Source organism: Anopheles moucheti, chromosome 2, assembly GCF_943734755.1.
Source record: "Anopheles moucheti chromosome 2, idAnoMoucSN_F20_07, whole genome shotgun sequence".
Taxonomy (NCBI): domain Eukaryota; kingdom Metazoa; phylum Arthropoda; class Insecta; order Diptera; family Culicidae; genus Anopheles; species Anopheles moucheti.
Window position 1 is genome coordinate 54,479,484 of NC_069140.1, and position 14,335 is coordinate 54,493,818.

The 14,335-nt window shown below is 43.1% G+C and overlaps 3 protein-coding genes across 3 annotated transcripts; 1 reads left to right on the forward strand and 2 right to left on the reverse strand.

Annotated features, from left to right (window-relative positions):
* The first annotated feature begins 323 nt into the window (after window positions 1-323).
* Window positions 324-995, forward strand: LOC128299506 (partner of bursicon). Its single transcript, XM_053035492.1, is given in 3 exon segments — window positions 324-377; window positions 442-628; window positions 700-995. Coding segments are annotated over 3 exon segments (537 nt in total).
* A 333-nt stretch (window positions 996-1,328) lies between these two features.
* On the reverse strand, window positions 1,329-8,527 carry LOC128299505 (uncharacterized). Its single transcript, XM_053035491.1, has 4 exons — window positions 7,870-8,527; window positions 5,626-6,176; window positions 4,739-5,563; window positions 1,329-4,313 (listed from the first exon to the last, which is right to left on the reverse strand). The coding sequence occupies exons 1-4, from the start codon at window positions 7,917-7,919 to the stop codon at window positions 1,441-1,443; spliced, it is 4,299 nt and encodes a 1,432-aa protein (XP_052891451.1). The 5' UTR covers window positions 7,920-8,527; the 3' UTR covers window positions 1,329-1,440.
* Window positions 8,528-9,119: 592 nt separating this feature from the next.
* LOC128310468 (TATA box-binding protein-associated factor RNA polymerase I subunit B) lies at window positions 9,120-11,779 on the reverse strand. Its single transcript, XM_053047115.1, has 2 exons — window positions 11,316-11,779; window positions 9,120-11,246 (listed from the first exon to the last, which is right to left on the reverse strand). The coding sequence occupies exons 1-2, from the start codon at window positions 11,684-11,686 to the stop codon at window positions 9,182-9,184; spliced, it is 2,436 nt and encodes an 811-aa protein (XP_052903075.1). The 5' UTR covers window positions 11,687-11,779; the 3' UTR covers window positions 9,120-9,181.
* Window positions 11,780-14,335: the final 2,556 nt, after the last annotated feature.

Below are 14,335 nucleotides of genomic sequence, written 5' to 3' on the forward strand. Positions count from 1 at the left end.
CCTGAATGTCCTCGGCCAAAGGTCATATGAATGGAGAGTATTTTGGCCATGCTGGAGCCCCCCTGGGGAGAATCAATCGTTCGTCTGTGCGAAGGGGACGAAGGTACCTGACCTGCGTTCACGTTGCCTCGCTCAACCAAGGCCCACGTGTTGGATGTTGCTAGCAAAGGCCACAATCGCCTTTTTTCGCCCAGCAGGAAAAGCATGTTCCAACACGGTTTCTAACAGTTTTGCTTTCATCCCTTTTGCAGGAAGAAGGGCACGATTTTAAGCGACCGAACTCAAACGTGGACATGGTATTGTGGTTGGAGTGGAGTATAAAAATGAATATACCGACGCATTACGCTGCAAATCGGGACGGACTGCTGGACGTTAAAGGACGATTTGGCAGGATTAACACTGTACTGTGAGGTTCCGGCAGTTAGGCGCTTTCATAATTCCCAAGTACTCGTTAGTTAAGTCGAAATGTGTCGCAGTTTTCGATCAGCACTAGCAACGAACCGTTGTGTGTATCTGCTATGTTGCGTGCTTGTACTGGTCATATCCTTCACCGTACCAGCTACCGCTCAGCACAACCAGGCCGATGAGACGTGTGAAACGCTCCCGTCGGAGATTCATCTCATAAAAGGTAACGAACGCCAATACACTGGTCGACATAAAACATACTGTGATACACTGTGTGTTTTTTTTTCTTCTCAGAGGAATATGATGAGCTGGGGCGACTCTATCGTACCTGCAACGGAGACGTTACAGTCAACAAATGTGAGGGAAAGTGCAACAGTCAGGTCCAGCCGTCGGTGATCACGGCGACGGGCTTTTTAAAAGAGTGCTACTGCTGCCGGGAATCGTTCTTGCGCGAGCGACAACTGCAGCTAACGCACTGTTACGATCCGGATGGCGTCCGGATGACCGACCACGAGTCTGCCACGATGGAAATTCGCCTCAAGGAACCGGTCGATTGCAAGTGTTTCAAGTGCGGAGAAATGGTTCGCTAATTGTAGTGCGATCAACCCAATATTGTTAAAGCATTCCCAGTAATCTGCCCTTCAGATCGTTCTAAAGTAACGCACACCATCACGAAGTAGTTGGAAGCAATCATAAACAGCACCGCCCGCTTCCTATCGTATCGAGTAGTATACAGAGTAATAAAAATAAAGCAATGAAAATGTTACACCTTTGCTCCCTACGCCCGTCCCAGCACAGACGAACGATATCCAACGATCTATATAGCATGCAACATATCTAAGCAGTGATAAGAGTTTTTCGGTGTCCGCAGATTCGATAACACAAGTTTGTTGCTTTTAATGCATACGACGTTCATTGTCGTCACAAGGCTGTTATTATTTCAGCATACGTTACATATTCAAATCAGTACTTCTAATTGTTTCATTCGCATCTCTTACTGCTTTCAATTTTGCGCACTCGAACAGGATAGTAAACTTAATCCTTCTCGTCTATCAATGCACCATAGCACATGGCGAGCAGATGACGTGCTAGCTGGCGACATTCTTTATTTGTTTCACCCTTGCGTACCACATCAGCTTGTGTGCACTCCTCGAGCCAACTTTTCAGTTCCAGCAGCTCCTCGTAGAATTGAACCTGCAGCAGTTCCGATCGGATCGCTAAAAAGATGGCCGCCAACATTTGCATTACGGATAGACGCACTTTCGGTTCCTCGCTGTAGCGCAAAAGTTTCGCGAGCGTAAACACTTCCCTTGCCATCCGTCCGGCGATGGGACAATTTTCGGCGCACACCATTAGCACCGAAAGAGCTTGCAGGAAGCTGACAAGCAGCAGGTTTTCCGCGTCGTACGGGAACTTTAGACCGGCCGTGAAGATAAACTTGTTGCCCCCGAAACCACGGATCAGTGGAAAGAAAAACCAGCCAGCCACCTCGCTGTATCGATTAACTGTACCCTGTACTTCTACTTCCCGCATTTTAGCAAAGGCCGATCGAAAGCGTCTTGTTTTGCGCTCGATTCGCTCACGTACTACTCGTTCGGCCTCCTCACGACGTGTTTTGCGTTCTGCTTCATCGCGAAACATCAGTAGAAGTTGATTCTTATTGTTCCCGCTGCAGTCGATGGCTGGTGATTGTGCGATCACTTTGCTTTCTACTTGCCGTTTAGGAGATTCGTCCTTTGGACCACTGTTCGACAGTATTTTAGCCACCTCCGTCATCACGTCCAGCATAAATATGCGACGATTCACAGCGTGATGGCTCACCTCGGCATGAAACTGTTGACAGAGGTAGGTGGCACACTCTTTCGGAAATACGACGCATATTTCAACCAGCGCGCTAAACTTTCGCTCTCCGAAGGTTGGCATATGAGTTTTCTCTTCGAGCGAAAGAAAAATTTGTAACATATCTAAGGCAAGTTTTGCGTCATTGCTGGGCAGCTGTTGGGCGATAAGTTCGGGAGCAACATCTACCGCTAGCTCGAACTGTTCCGGTGATTTGGATGCATCCGTTTCAAGGAGCGCATCGCGCAAATCTAACAGATATTTTGGACGAAGCCGTTCATGTTCGAGCTTAGTGTCGTTTGACATATCATAGCTTTGGAGTTCATCGTCATCCGAATCCAGTGACTGTTGATCGTCGCCATGTTCTTCTTCATCGTCACTATCCGCTGATGTTGGTATTGGCTTGTTGTTGGATGCTAATGGCACCTGTAAAATGGGATTTTGTTCACCTTCCTGGCTTTGTAAATCGACATTGTGCTTCGTGTTATAATGCGTTAGCTCTGCCACAGCTAGCAGTATCCTTTCTTCATCGTTTACACGTTCCTCACGTTTCTTATCTAATGCTTTTTTTCGTTGTACGATGGTCTTTAAGCTTTCTATTAAGGCAAGCGTGTCTGCATCAAAACCCTCATAATCAAATCGCAATCGATTTTCACCACCTTTTGCACTCGTAAAATTGCCTTGTTCGCTCTTTTCGTCGATCAAACCCATAATAAGCTCAACCGTTATCATACCGACGCAGCGCACCTCCTTAATCGGTGATTCCAAATGAGCCTTTAAGCCGTCGAATAACATCCTGCGATATGTGTCACCGGATTTAGGCGACCAAATCGTTTCATTCTCAATTACCGTGGTGATGGATAGCAATAAGAGCTTCGTTATGTACAGGTGCTGATCGAAACTGGTCCGTTGAATTGATGCGCGACTTGACCACACCACTAGCAGTTGCTGAGCTAATCGTTCGAGAGCGATTTCATTGCACTGGTCGCTATTCACATTTTCCACTGTCGGCACACGTGTTAGCAGTTGGATCAGTTCATGGATGATCGTGTCATTGTTGGGAGTGGAATAGTTGTACAGTGGAACTTTTTGCAACAATACATAAGCCCAGCTGGTAGGTACAGATTGCTCGAAGATTGCAGAGAGATCAATGCGTTCGTTGAGCGCAATATAAACTATTATTTCGATTGCTGTCGGCGTTAAGGTAGCAAATATATTTCTAATAAAAGTCGCCATTTTCGGTAATCTAAAGATTCCGTCTACCAGAAGGTACAATACAGCTCGCAACGTTGGTGAGCGACGATCTTGATGAAAATCGATGATGAGTTTGTTGAACAGATTAGCTAAACAGGCGTGTTGTAATGATGGTTTTGTAGTTGTTTCCTCATTCTCGTAATGAATAACAGCATCATTTAAGCTTACGATGGTACGAATGAACTGGCGGAACATTGTTCTACTGTACGTTAAGGGCAATACGTTATCCGGCGTTTTGGTTTTAAGCGCGTTGGCTACCTTATTGGGGATGGCAGAAAGGACCTGCAAAAGCAGGTTGTAGTCACCAACGTGCGCATCGCTACGCAATACTGATAGTTGCATCAAGGCTGCAGGTAAAACAGAATCGTCCTCTATTATGCGTAATAACAGCTCTAATGCTATTTCATGTGATGAACCCTGTAAAACAGACCGCTGGGTAAGGGCGTTGATCGCTTCATACGGGAAAAGCGCGCTTGCATCAAGTGTAACAAGCCGGTACAGCAGGGAGCGTTGCAAATGTCCCATCAACGGGATTAGTTCCTCGAGCAAACTCGGATACGCCTCTGCCGCAAAACGGTCCCATACTTTCGATCCATATAGTGCATCTGACGGTTGTACCGGTCCCGGAAGACATTCAAGTAGCAAAGCAAGCTTATCGTTCACCATTTGCCTCTCCTCGTTTCGACTAATTGTATGGCCATCTTGTCCATCTTTTTGATGCAAGGGCAGTTTACGAATACTCTTAAGAAGATCGTTATATCGATGCACAATACACGGTTGTACACCCGATGACACGATACTGTTGTTGCTGGATGCTGCAAGGGGAGAAGGTAAAATAGTTGTTGCACCAATATATTACCCAAATATCTATCACCATCCTCCTTCGCTACCGTCCATGAATGGTGGCACCACGCGGTAAAGGTAGCATATAGAAGGAGGTGAGGTCAAAGACACATTGGCATAAAATGCAACGGAAAGATTCCTCTTGACAAGCAGGTAAGAAGTTGCGCTAATAAACCATACTAGTATACTGATAAGGAACAGGGTGGAAGGAATTGTATAATACCGGTGAATGTTTTAAATGGAACATCCTCTTCATTTTAGATCAAAAGAGGATATCAAGCAATGTATGTTCTTCCCATCCGATTTGGTTCTAGGGTTTATTGGATGAACAATGTTGATGGGTAATTGCAAACGAATTTAAGCGAAAAGTAAAATGTAAAACATTTGCCATACATACCATTCGTGTTAGCGCCAAGGGAGAGACCACTTAGATCCGAAAGAATATCCATTTGAGCACCACCATTGCTTGATGTTCCCGTAGTGGTTCCAACACTTAGACCAAACAATAGATCTGCATTTGCCTCCACTTTCGGCGATACGGCCACTTGCTGTACTGGTTCCGTTCCGAATGCTGCAAAATCAGCAAAATCATCTCCCTTCGCTGTTGTCGCCACCGGTTTGCCGGTATTTGCACCGAAAGCCGACTCGAAATCTCCAAAATCTTCGGCCGCTCTTGGATTGAAATCATCCTCATCCACAAGAGCATCACTGGTGGCGGAAGATTTCGTGGGACACGTCTTGAAAAGATCATCTAGCGCATCTTGCTGTTTGTTGCCCGAAACGGTACCGGTACCAACTATATCTTCCGCATGCGTATTGCGGTGAGTTGGAGAATTGATTCCAAACTGGTCAACACTCGCTGAAGATGTGGCTGTCGCCGTTGCAGCCGTCTTAGCAAATCCGCTAGCAGCTCCGAGATCGATTTTCTTTGTCGTTTTCTGTGCGCTTCTTTGTGTGCTTCCTGCTGACGAGTTGCCGGTCGGTTTGATGTTCAAATTTATCTTCCGTTCACTGCCTCCAGTTCCTCCACCACTGCCAAAGGCCGTCGTGGATCCAGTAGACAAGCTGGACGATTGACGTGTGGCAGGACTTTTCGATGGCTCTCGGTCCTGGTACCGGTTTGCTGAACGATCCTGTGGTCCGTTCGTCGATTCGTCGTCAGAATCTTCTCTTTCACCTTCATACTGGTAATCGTATTCGTGGTGGTCCCTTGACTCATTATCTGAAAGAAGTTATTACCGATGAATAAACATTCATACACCAGAACAAAGCAGTCTAACTTACATCGATCCTCGCTCCGTCGATCGTAGCTATCTCGATAGCCACCGTAATCCATTCCGCCTCCACCACCGCTGCTACCTCCGTAACGCATGCCCATTGCTTCTGAGCTCATGCCGATGTACTTGTCCTTGTTCTTTTTCGCCTTTTTGCGTTCCTCCCGCAATCGGTCATCGTCCTGAATAAAGTCGATCAACTCGCGCACTTTGTGCCGTACGTTGATACCCTGATCCTTGCCATTTTCATCCACGAAAGTATAATTTTCTAGCGATCGTAGATCGTAGATGTGCTCCCGCGACGAGGTAACAACACGTTCCGATCCATTGCGTACAAGGTAGTTTAGCAACAACAGACTTTTGTACGTTCGTCGCCAATTCGTTTTGTTGTCTTGTAGCATTCGCTTCCACAGCATCGACATTACTTCAGGAAAATGCTCGTACGTAAAGGTAGCATGCGCGAGTTCTTGCATCAGTGGCCCCGTTGGACCCCACGGTTCATCATTTGTTGCTTCGCGTACCTTACCCTCGATTTCTGTATAGTTCATCACAACATTTGTACTGAAAAGGGAGAAGGAGGAATCAAAACGGAAACAGTGTTAGTAAATTATAATTTTACAACTTCAATTAAAAACATTACTACGATTTGCACGCCGCGTGTTGCTGCTAACTGATTACGTGGAGTTCTTATTTTTAAATCGATACATAATAGGTTCCAGCATGGGACGTGAGTGAAAACTACATGTTGTATTTGCGCCATTCGGTAGAAAGTGTGCCAATCGATTTTTAGGAATTCAATAATACGTTTTATGGAAAGTAACATGACAGTGGCGATGCATCGGAACCTGTCATATACATTATGTACTATTAAGCATTATGCAAAGACAACACGTTTGTTGATTTACAATATTAGATTATAATTTAGCAAAAGTTTTGCTCATTTTGTGACCCTGGCTAAACGCAACAAAAGTGTGTATACTTCGAGCTGGTTTTTCTACCTCTTCTCGTGATCTTCTGACCTTCACCGGCAGACTATAGCGTAAGCACCCATTTTTGGGGCGCGACTATGACGATCACCTTGAACGAAAAGACTATTCTGTATCGCTGCCGTCGGGTGTAACAGCAAATGATCGACATTGTATCACTCTTTTTGTAAGGAACTTACATAAACATTCCAATCCTGACACTTTTCATTTTGAATACAAGTTTATGTAAAATTTGAAATCACAGTGTAATATACTTAAATTACACAGGTAAACTTTAGAAAGACTAGGGCTTTTACATCGAAGCACGATGAGGTGGTTCGATGTATTTAATAATTTAACATCACCTTGTGTTCTACCGCACAACGGTTTGTTTGGTATTCTTTTAAACCCGAACGTGCGGCATACTACTGCACTGTTTCCGCTCAGCGGTACATTTGGGAGCATAAAATATTGATATTTTTCATAACCACAATGGACGTTTAACTCAAAGCCAACAACAAAGCATCACAAACAGAACATTAAACTATAGCTATTGGAGTTTTCCCAACATTTCTGTTTCTTTTCTTTGCAATAGATACAGTTTTGCATGACAAAACGGCAAATGCCGTCATCATGGCCACGGCTACGTCTTGGCCTGGTCGTTGATTTAAATTCCACAATTAATTGTTCAACTTTCAACATATTTCATGCCGTTTCCACAAAACGGATAAGCTGTATCATTGGTAAAAAATACACCCTGACGGCCTTATTTTGCGTAAAATTCATTCTAACAATTCCCACCGGGCACATGGGATGGGCAAATCAGTTAATGAAAACGTATCAATCCGTTTTCATTTCCTTCACTCTATGGTCAAAAAATTAATACATGGCACATATAGCAAAGCTCTACGACCAATATTATCCAAGGCAAGGAACTTTAAACCCTTCAGCCGAATTATCAACCACCTGATGGTGTCGCGGTGTCTCCGGATGATACTAAAACTCGTACTTAACGGGTTCCTCGGAGCCGTATTAGTGTTGTGCGGGCCATAGGTACTATGTTCTATGCTTTAATTATTTTATTTTCGCGACGTAATGCAAACACCATAAACAATTCTGTCCTATCACAGTTCACTGCTCCAGCCAGGTAAATTACAGTCCGATTGTTAGGATCGAAGGTAGTCTTATCGCGTTTGCAGTGTATATTGTCTTTGGGTTGTAGTTGTGCACACGGTAAAGTCCACCCAGTGTCTGGCTAGGGAAAGGAAATCGGTTTCAATTATACTTACACTTTATCGGCGAGTTCTCGCACTTTCCACATGCTGATAAATTTATCCATGGTAAATGCGCTTTCCTGTGCTATTATGTGTTGGAATTTTGCTTTCGCTGTTGCTGCTCGCGTATACGATTATGTGTGCTGCGCGGTCACAGATTCAAATGCAAGATTTGCTTTCCGAAGTTTATTGTGTAAATCACAATAATGAAATGATCGATGCTACGAGAGCTAGGAATGTTCTTCAGATTGGCTAAACAGCAAAAGCACCACCGTCTGTCACGAAACAAAAAAAGAAACAATGCACACACGCACACACACACACACACCTCTTCGGCTAGGCACCTCCAACAAATTGTCTCCAGGAATTCTGAAGGAATGTGTGCAAACACCAGTTATGATGCCCGTAAGACACCACTAACGATGATGAGCGAAATGAAATCTCGCCTCACGCAATTGCTACTGCTGGCCTTCGGAATCCCGTCACACGTAACCAACGGCACAGAACGCACAATTCCACGTCGTCCAGGTTCGTTCCATTCACGGGTTGCGGTGGACGACAAACGGCGTAGGCTGTTGTAGCACGTGCTTCACATTCACTACGTGTCGTTTTTTAATCGGCAATTGCAATATGTGCGGCTCGATGCCACTGGCAAAATGCTAGCAAACACAAAAAGCAATAGAAATCGGAGTTTCTCTCGCTTTTGACGAAACAACACTTCTCGCCTTTTTCTGTTGCTAATTCTGACAACATGACAAAATCATGCTTTGACGTTCAAGAAAGTTGTTGTACAATTTCGTCTGGCAAACAAACCAATTATTTAAATAGGCAGTTGAATTAAATAACGATACCTATACAATTCTCAAACTTGCTGCTTTATCTGGAATTTTAATGTTTCTCCATCATATTTAGCGCAACTGTATTGCAAGCATTAATTCAAAATTATCTATTTGTGATGTTGCAATTTGACCGATAAAAGGTAAATATCATACAATTTATTTCTATTTCAATTTACTTGCTATAGCTTCAAAGCTGATTGATCTCTAAGGAATTTATTCTGCTACTATAGAGCCAATTAATTGGGACGGCCGGTAGTGGTGCCTTTCTCACACGACAGGACCGGTACACAAAATCCCATTCGGACCAATTACTCGTAGCACGGACTGACTAACCTGCTACATGATAAAATTTAAGTCTAGTAAGCCAGAAATGGTAAGCATGCCCTACAATATCTTCACGCCAAAACGAGAGAGAGAGCCAATAAATAAGAGACACGTGAAGAAACCCGTTTATTGGTTTATTGGAAGCAATATTGTCTCAACATTTATCATTTTATTCGATCATATATTTTAAAAATATGTTTCTCCAACTCATTCAGTTCCGCATATAAATCCATCATGGAACACCGCGTAACGTAAGCTGCTTCCCGCAGAAGGAATTGAAAGCTGGCTGGAAAAGTGCTAAAATAATCCTGCTCAAAGACACTCAACGAAATGTAGGTAAGTTTTCCATTCTTGACCCAGTAGTAATAATTAGGTAGAGCAATTTTAACCGTTTCACTGCAAAGTTGCTCATCTGGTAGTAATTCTTTTACGGTGGGATTATCTTTAAAAGGATTCACTTCACCTTTTAGTTCCTTTAACCATGCTAGCTCCTCATCTTTGCTTCTCATTTTAAAATCCGCCGTTCGGAGATTCGATTCCATTTCAGCTATCGTATTATGGCACAGCGTATTGCGTAGTATTTCCTCATGACTGAGATGATGTTCACTGGTTTTCGAGTTGATATAATCTAAAAGATTATTTTCGGCATTGCCATCTTCGGAACTGCTCGATTCATTGTTATCCATTTGGAGCACATGGGCAAACTTATTTACTCGGAGGTACATCTCTTGATACGGAATGTGTGTGTTGTACGCAACCATCTGGATGTGCTTGACTGTTGGTTTAATTTTTTTCGTGACCAACCTAATCTTTTGATTCGTTAAAAGCTGTCTTTTCAGAGGCATTGGATTAACAAACGGTGCCGTCATACGTTTGCTGTGATCTGTTGCCATGTACTCCGGAATATACACGTGTTGCCGCTCGGTATCGTCCATTTTTAGTATTTCTGCGAAATATGTACGTTGTGGTTCCAAGCTATGATCGAATTCGATATGCTTTCTCGATTGTCCTCCATTAAGGCTTGACTGTTTCTGTGTTACCGATGATATGATGGTGTGTAAATTTTTAAATAATCGCTCTTGGGCAGGAGTATGGCTTGGTCCAGTTAGACCAGCTTGATAACCAGTCGTATTATCATCGTCTGAAACGGCACGAGACTCAAAAAAGCTTAGAAATATATCGTTATCAATGGGACGATTAACCGTCGATTGACTGCGGGAATGACTTGTTGGGTAGTGCAACTGTTCCAGTATGACACGTCGCATGGTCACGTATCGTTGCCACTCATGCCATACGAAAAGTTTTGGAATTTTGCTAGATGCTCCAATTCGTTCGTTGAGCTTTTCGTTGGTTAAATCTAATTTTGTTTCGATCACACCATCCAAACCAAACAACAGTTTCATAATAAACAATATAAACTTCATAGCGTGCAGTTCGTACTTCGGAAAGTAGGCATTTGCAGCAGGGGGCTTAATGTCTGGCGCAATTGCAATCACTTTGGAAATGTAAGGTACTAAATCTAGTGGGAGCGCCAGTTCACTTAAAAATCGGTAGCAAATCGAAGATAAATCTGGATGGATTGGCGTTATTCCAAGATCTGTTGCTATCAGCGACATGGCTTCTCTGTACTGCACGAACCCATGGTAAGAAGACGACAGATATGATAATGTTTCAGAATAACAATCTGGGTCTAGACCCTCAGGCAAATATTGGCGTAAGTCATGAAATGGAAGATGTCCTTCTTCTATCCATCGTATGAGATCTACTGCATGTATTGAGCTGCGTACTTGATTCAAACCAAGACTTAGTATGGCGATTAAAATTGATTTCCGTTGCATGAATGACCAGTTGTCTGGCTCTTTAGCCCTGCGACCTTTTACATCCAAATGGGGAAAGGTATGGCAATCCACATTCGCAGGTGTTTCTTGCTCATGCCGCTGTACGCAGTCCTCATCGAGCTGTAATTCTTCCAGCAGTCGCTTCCGCGTTCGACGGTTGAATTGAAAATCCAATGGGGTTTGAACTGAATTAGAACTCCGCATCGATGTGGATAAGTTACTCAACGTAGATTCTAAGTCCGAATGTTGACTTTGTGTAAATGCATCTTGTTCAGCTTTTAACATATCTAGAGTTTGCTTTCGCCTACGCTTCAAGGAAATTTCCCCCGATTTCTCGTTTCTTCGTCTGGGTCGCTTGGGAACGCTTCGGTTGAACATTACTTTTAAATCCCTGAAACGAAAGATGAAACAGTTATAGACAGTGCATGTGTTCTTCCATTATCCATTGGTTGTAACGAACACTTTGAGATTTCGCAATGTTAAGCGCGGCCGCTTGCGTTGTCTTTTGTGGAAGAAAGCTATCTCGGCATTATTTAGATAGGCACACCAAATCTGTAAAACTGTCATTTTTAGCTCTTCCGGAGCACCCAACTCAACCAATCGTGCCGTAAGGCCGTGAAGGAAATAATTCATTTGTTCCCAACTTGATATTTTGTTTCCCTGGCGAGCTTCTGTTCGCGTCGTTGTATGGCAGCCGACATCTATATCATCATCCACAATTTCACGTTTGCTATACAGTTTTGTGCCACACTCTGTACAGTAGTAGAAACCATTTTCTAATGTAAAATCCTCAAGCCCGCACACTTCACATGTGTCGTTTGCTGTATCCATTTTAAAACACACTGTACAAAAGCACTACAATCTATGAATGCACAGTTGAACTTAAAATCTGAGGCTCGGCTCGAAATCCGTATGCTTTGCTAAAACACATGTTTGCTAAACAAAACAATTCGGTAGAAATAAAGCATGCCCATCGTAGCAGGTGACGTTTCCTAGACGTCTGACGTCTGCTTTTTTTGTTGCTTTTTGTCATTCATTTCGCATAGTGGTTGTTCTCACTATTCCATCGGACTGTTATTTATTGATTTAAATTTTAAATTTGAAAAGGGTGCGAAAATAAATTACAGTCCCTTCTCGAGCTACACGCCACCCGAATTATGCTAATTCGAGATATGAGAATCTATATATTTCGACAATTCTCGTAATTTTGTAAGCGGAATTGAAATTTTCGTTTGTCGAATTTCAAAATTTTCCTAAAATACGTTACATTTTAACATTAATTGTGCACAATTTGTCGAAACTAACTCACTCATATCGTTTATTAGTGTTCTTTCTATCGTGAAAAGAAGAAAGCAATCCCTGAATACTAAATATAACCAATATCATAAAGGGAATTCGAGTTACGCGAATTTCACTGGCACGCATTATTCGCGGAACTTGGGTAAAGGCTGTAATATATTTACATCTTGCTTTCCAGATGTTTGTGTATTTTTCACGCATATGAGAAACTATCTAAAAATTGCGCGCGAAAAAGATAGTCTCATGTTTGGCTCATTTGTGGGTACAACAGCAGTATCGTTGAGTCCATGCAGTGTATAAAAGGAAAAGGAAAGGTAGACAGGAAAGAAGGAAGAACGAAGAAGGGGTTGTTCTCTCCAAAAAAGCTCTCTCGCGATAGCGGTGATGGAAGCGGTCTCGCACAACGACCGCGCTTCCACCACAACTGTTTTCGGAGATAAATAGAAACGCACTATTTTTATTTTATTTGATGCACATTTTTTAGTACATCAATTGTACTGTTTGTCTTTTTTTTTACCATAACAACAAAATTGCCATAACAACAAACACACACTCTTCACTGTACTTTATAACTGCTCTTCTGAACGGTTGCTTGGGCTGATCACGTGTAGAATTTCTGTTTTCTTCATTCCAACATTCAGACGTCCTGGCAGTAGCAGTTGCTTACCATCTTATATGAGTATCCTTTGTTAATCATGGAATAATCCGCACGCGCACTTCTCAAAGAACGCAACAGCCTCAGAAGATCGAGAAGGCACAAGAAGCAGTGCGATGTACGAAAGGGATAAGAATTTTTATCCTTATCGAGAGCCGGTCAGGTTGTGGAGTCAGCCAGTGTGAAAGGCAGTGAAACTGGTAGTTGCGGGGGACTGGAACATCCGAAAGGGCGGAATGTGTGACAGGGATGGGAATCAAATCTCAGAGAGAGCGACGAGCTTGTCGGTTCTGGCGGCGTGCAACGTTGTGAAATTGGAAGTAGCGGGGTATAAATGGTTTCCTGGACCATTCCTTCTAAGCTTGGTTTAGTACAATTTCCAACCCTGTGAGGAACACATTTATACCGACCTTTCTCGTGAGTGTGAAAAATTTGTTCGTTTATTGTACAAATGGTGCCATGTTATAGTAACAGTTTAACAAGCGTTTAAGTGTAGTAACACTCGTATATGTAGATTCAAACCAAAACAAATAATATAAAATATAGCTTTTGTTTCTTGCATAAACTATTCGTTCGAAAAAGTTTTACAAGAATTAATCCGTAGGATTCTTACCTTAGAACAGTGGTGAATCTGTTAAGATTATCGGTGAGCTCCGTGTGCTTAGCCGGATGATGGTAATGAAAGCACACAAACGCAAAAGTAATGGGTAAAACAAAACAGCGTATTTGACACAGAAACGAGTGAGACTCACCCGAGGTAGTGAGTGAAAGTGTGGAAGAATCATGCGAAACTTTCTCTTTCTTGGGAATTTTGTGTGTATTTCAGTGAGGCAGTCGTGAAAGGCGAAATAGGACTCAGCGAATGTTTGCTTACTCGCACCTCCATTTCCACTTCCGTCGTAGGCTGCTGTGTGTAAGTTGCTCCCGAATGTGTTATAATAGCCACTACCTTCCTTCCCTTTGGCAATTATTTGACCTACCCAGCCTAAGGACATGCCCGTTGGTAGCTACCAACATTTGTCGATGCTGGCCTCGAAGCCGAACGTGAGTTGGAGTGCATGGTCATCGAAGAAAAGTGCTCCCTCTCTCATCTTTGCAGATCAACCATTGGCATGGGTACTGCCCGTACATCCTGTTTCGCGCTAGTCTAACAAATTAAAACTATATCCACGGTGTGTTACGTGACTTGTGTACGTTGGTTTACCCTTTTTGTAACATAAAACCAATTCTCATCGATTGAAACTGATGCGGAACAGCTTCTCGTTCTGGTGGTAGAATCAACGAATTGCTACCAAGTTGTTGAGAACTTGCTGCAAATGATGGGCATTTTGGTTTTGTTGTTTTCTCATCCACGATTTCTCATAAACACTCTCGCGTCAACGCAGCTCGAGCGTACGCCGCAACAGCTGGCTGCATCGACACGCTTGTGTATTGGTCAGATTTCGACTGCCACGAAGCGATGGAGCCGCCTAGTGCCGGCCACGTGTTACAGAGGTCATGGACAGATATAGAAAGAGATGCATGGA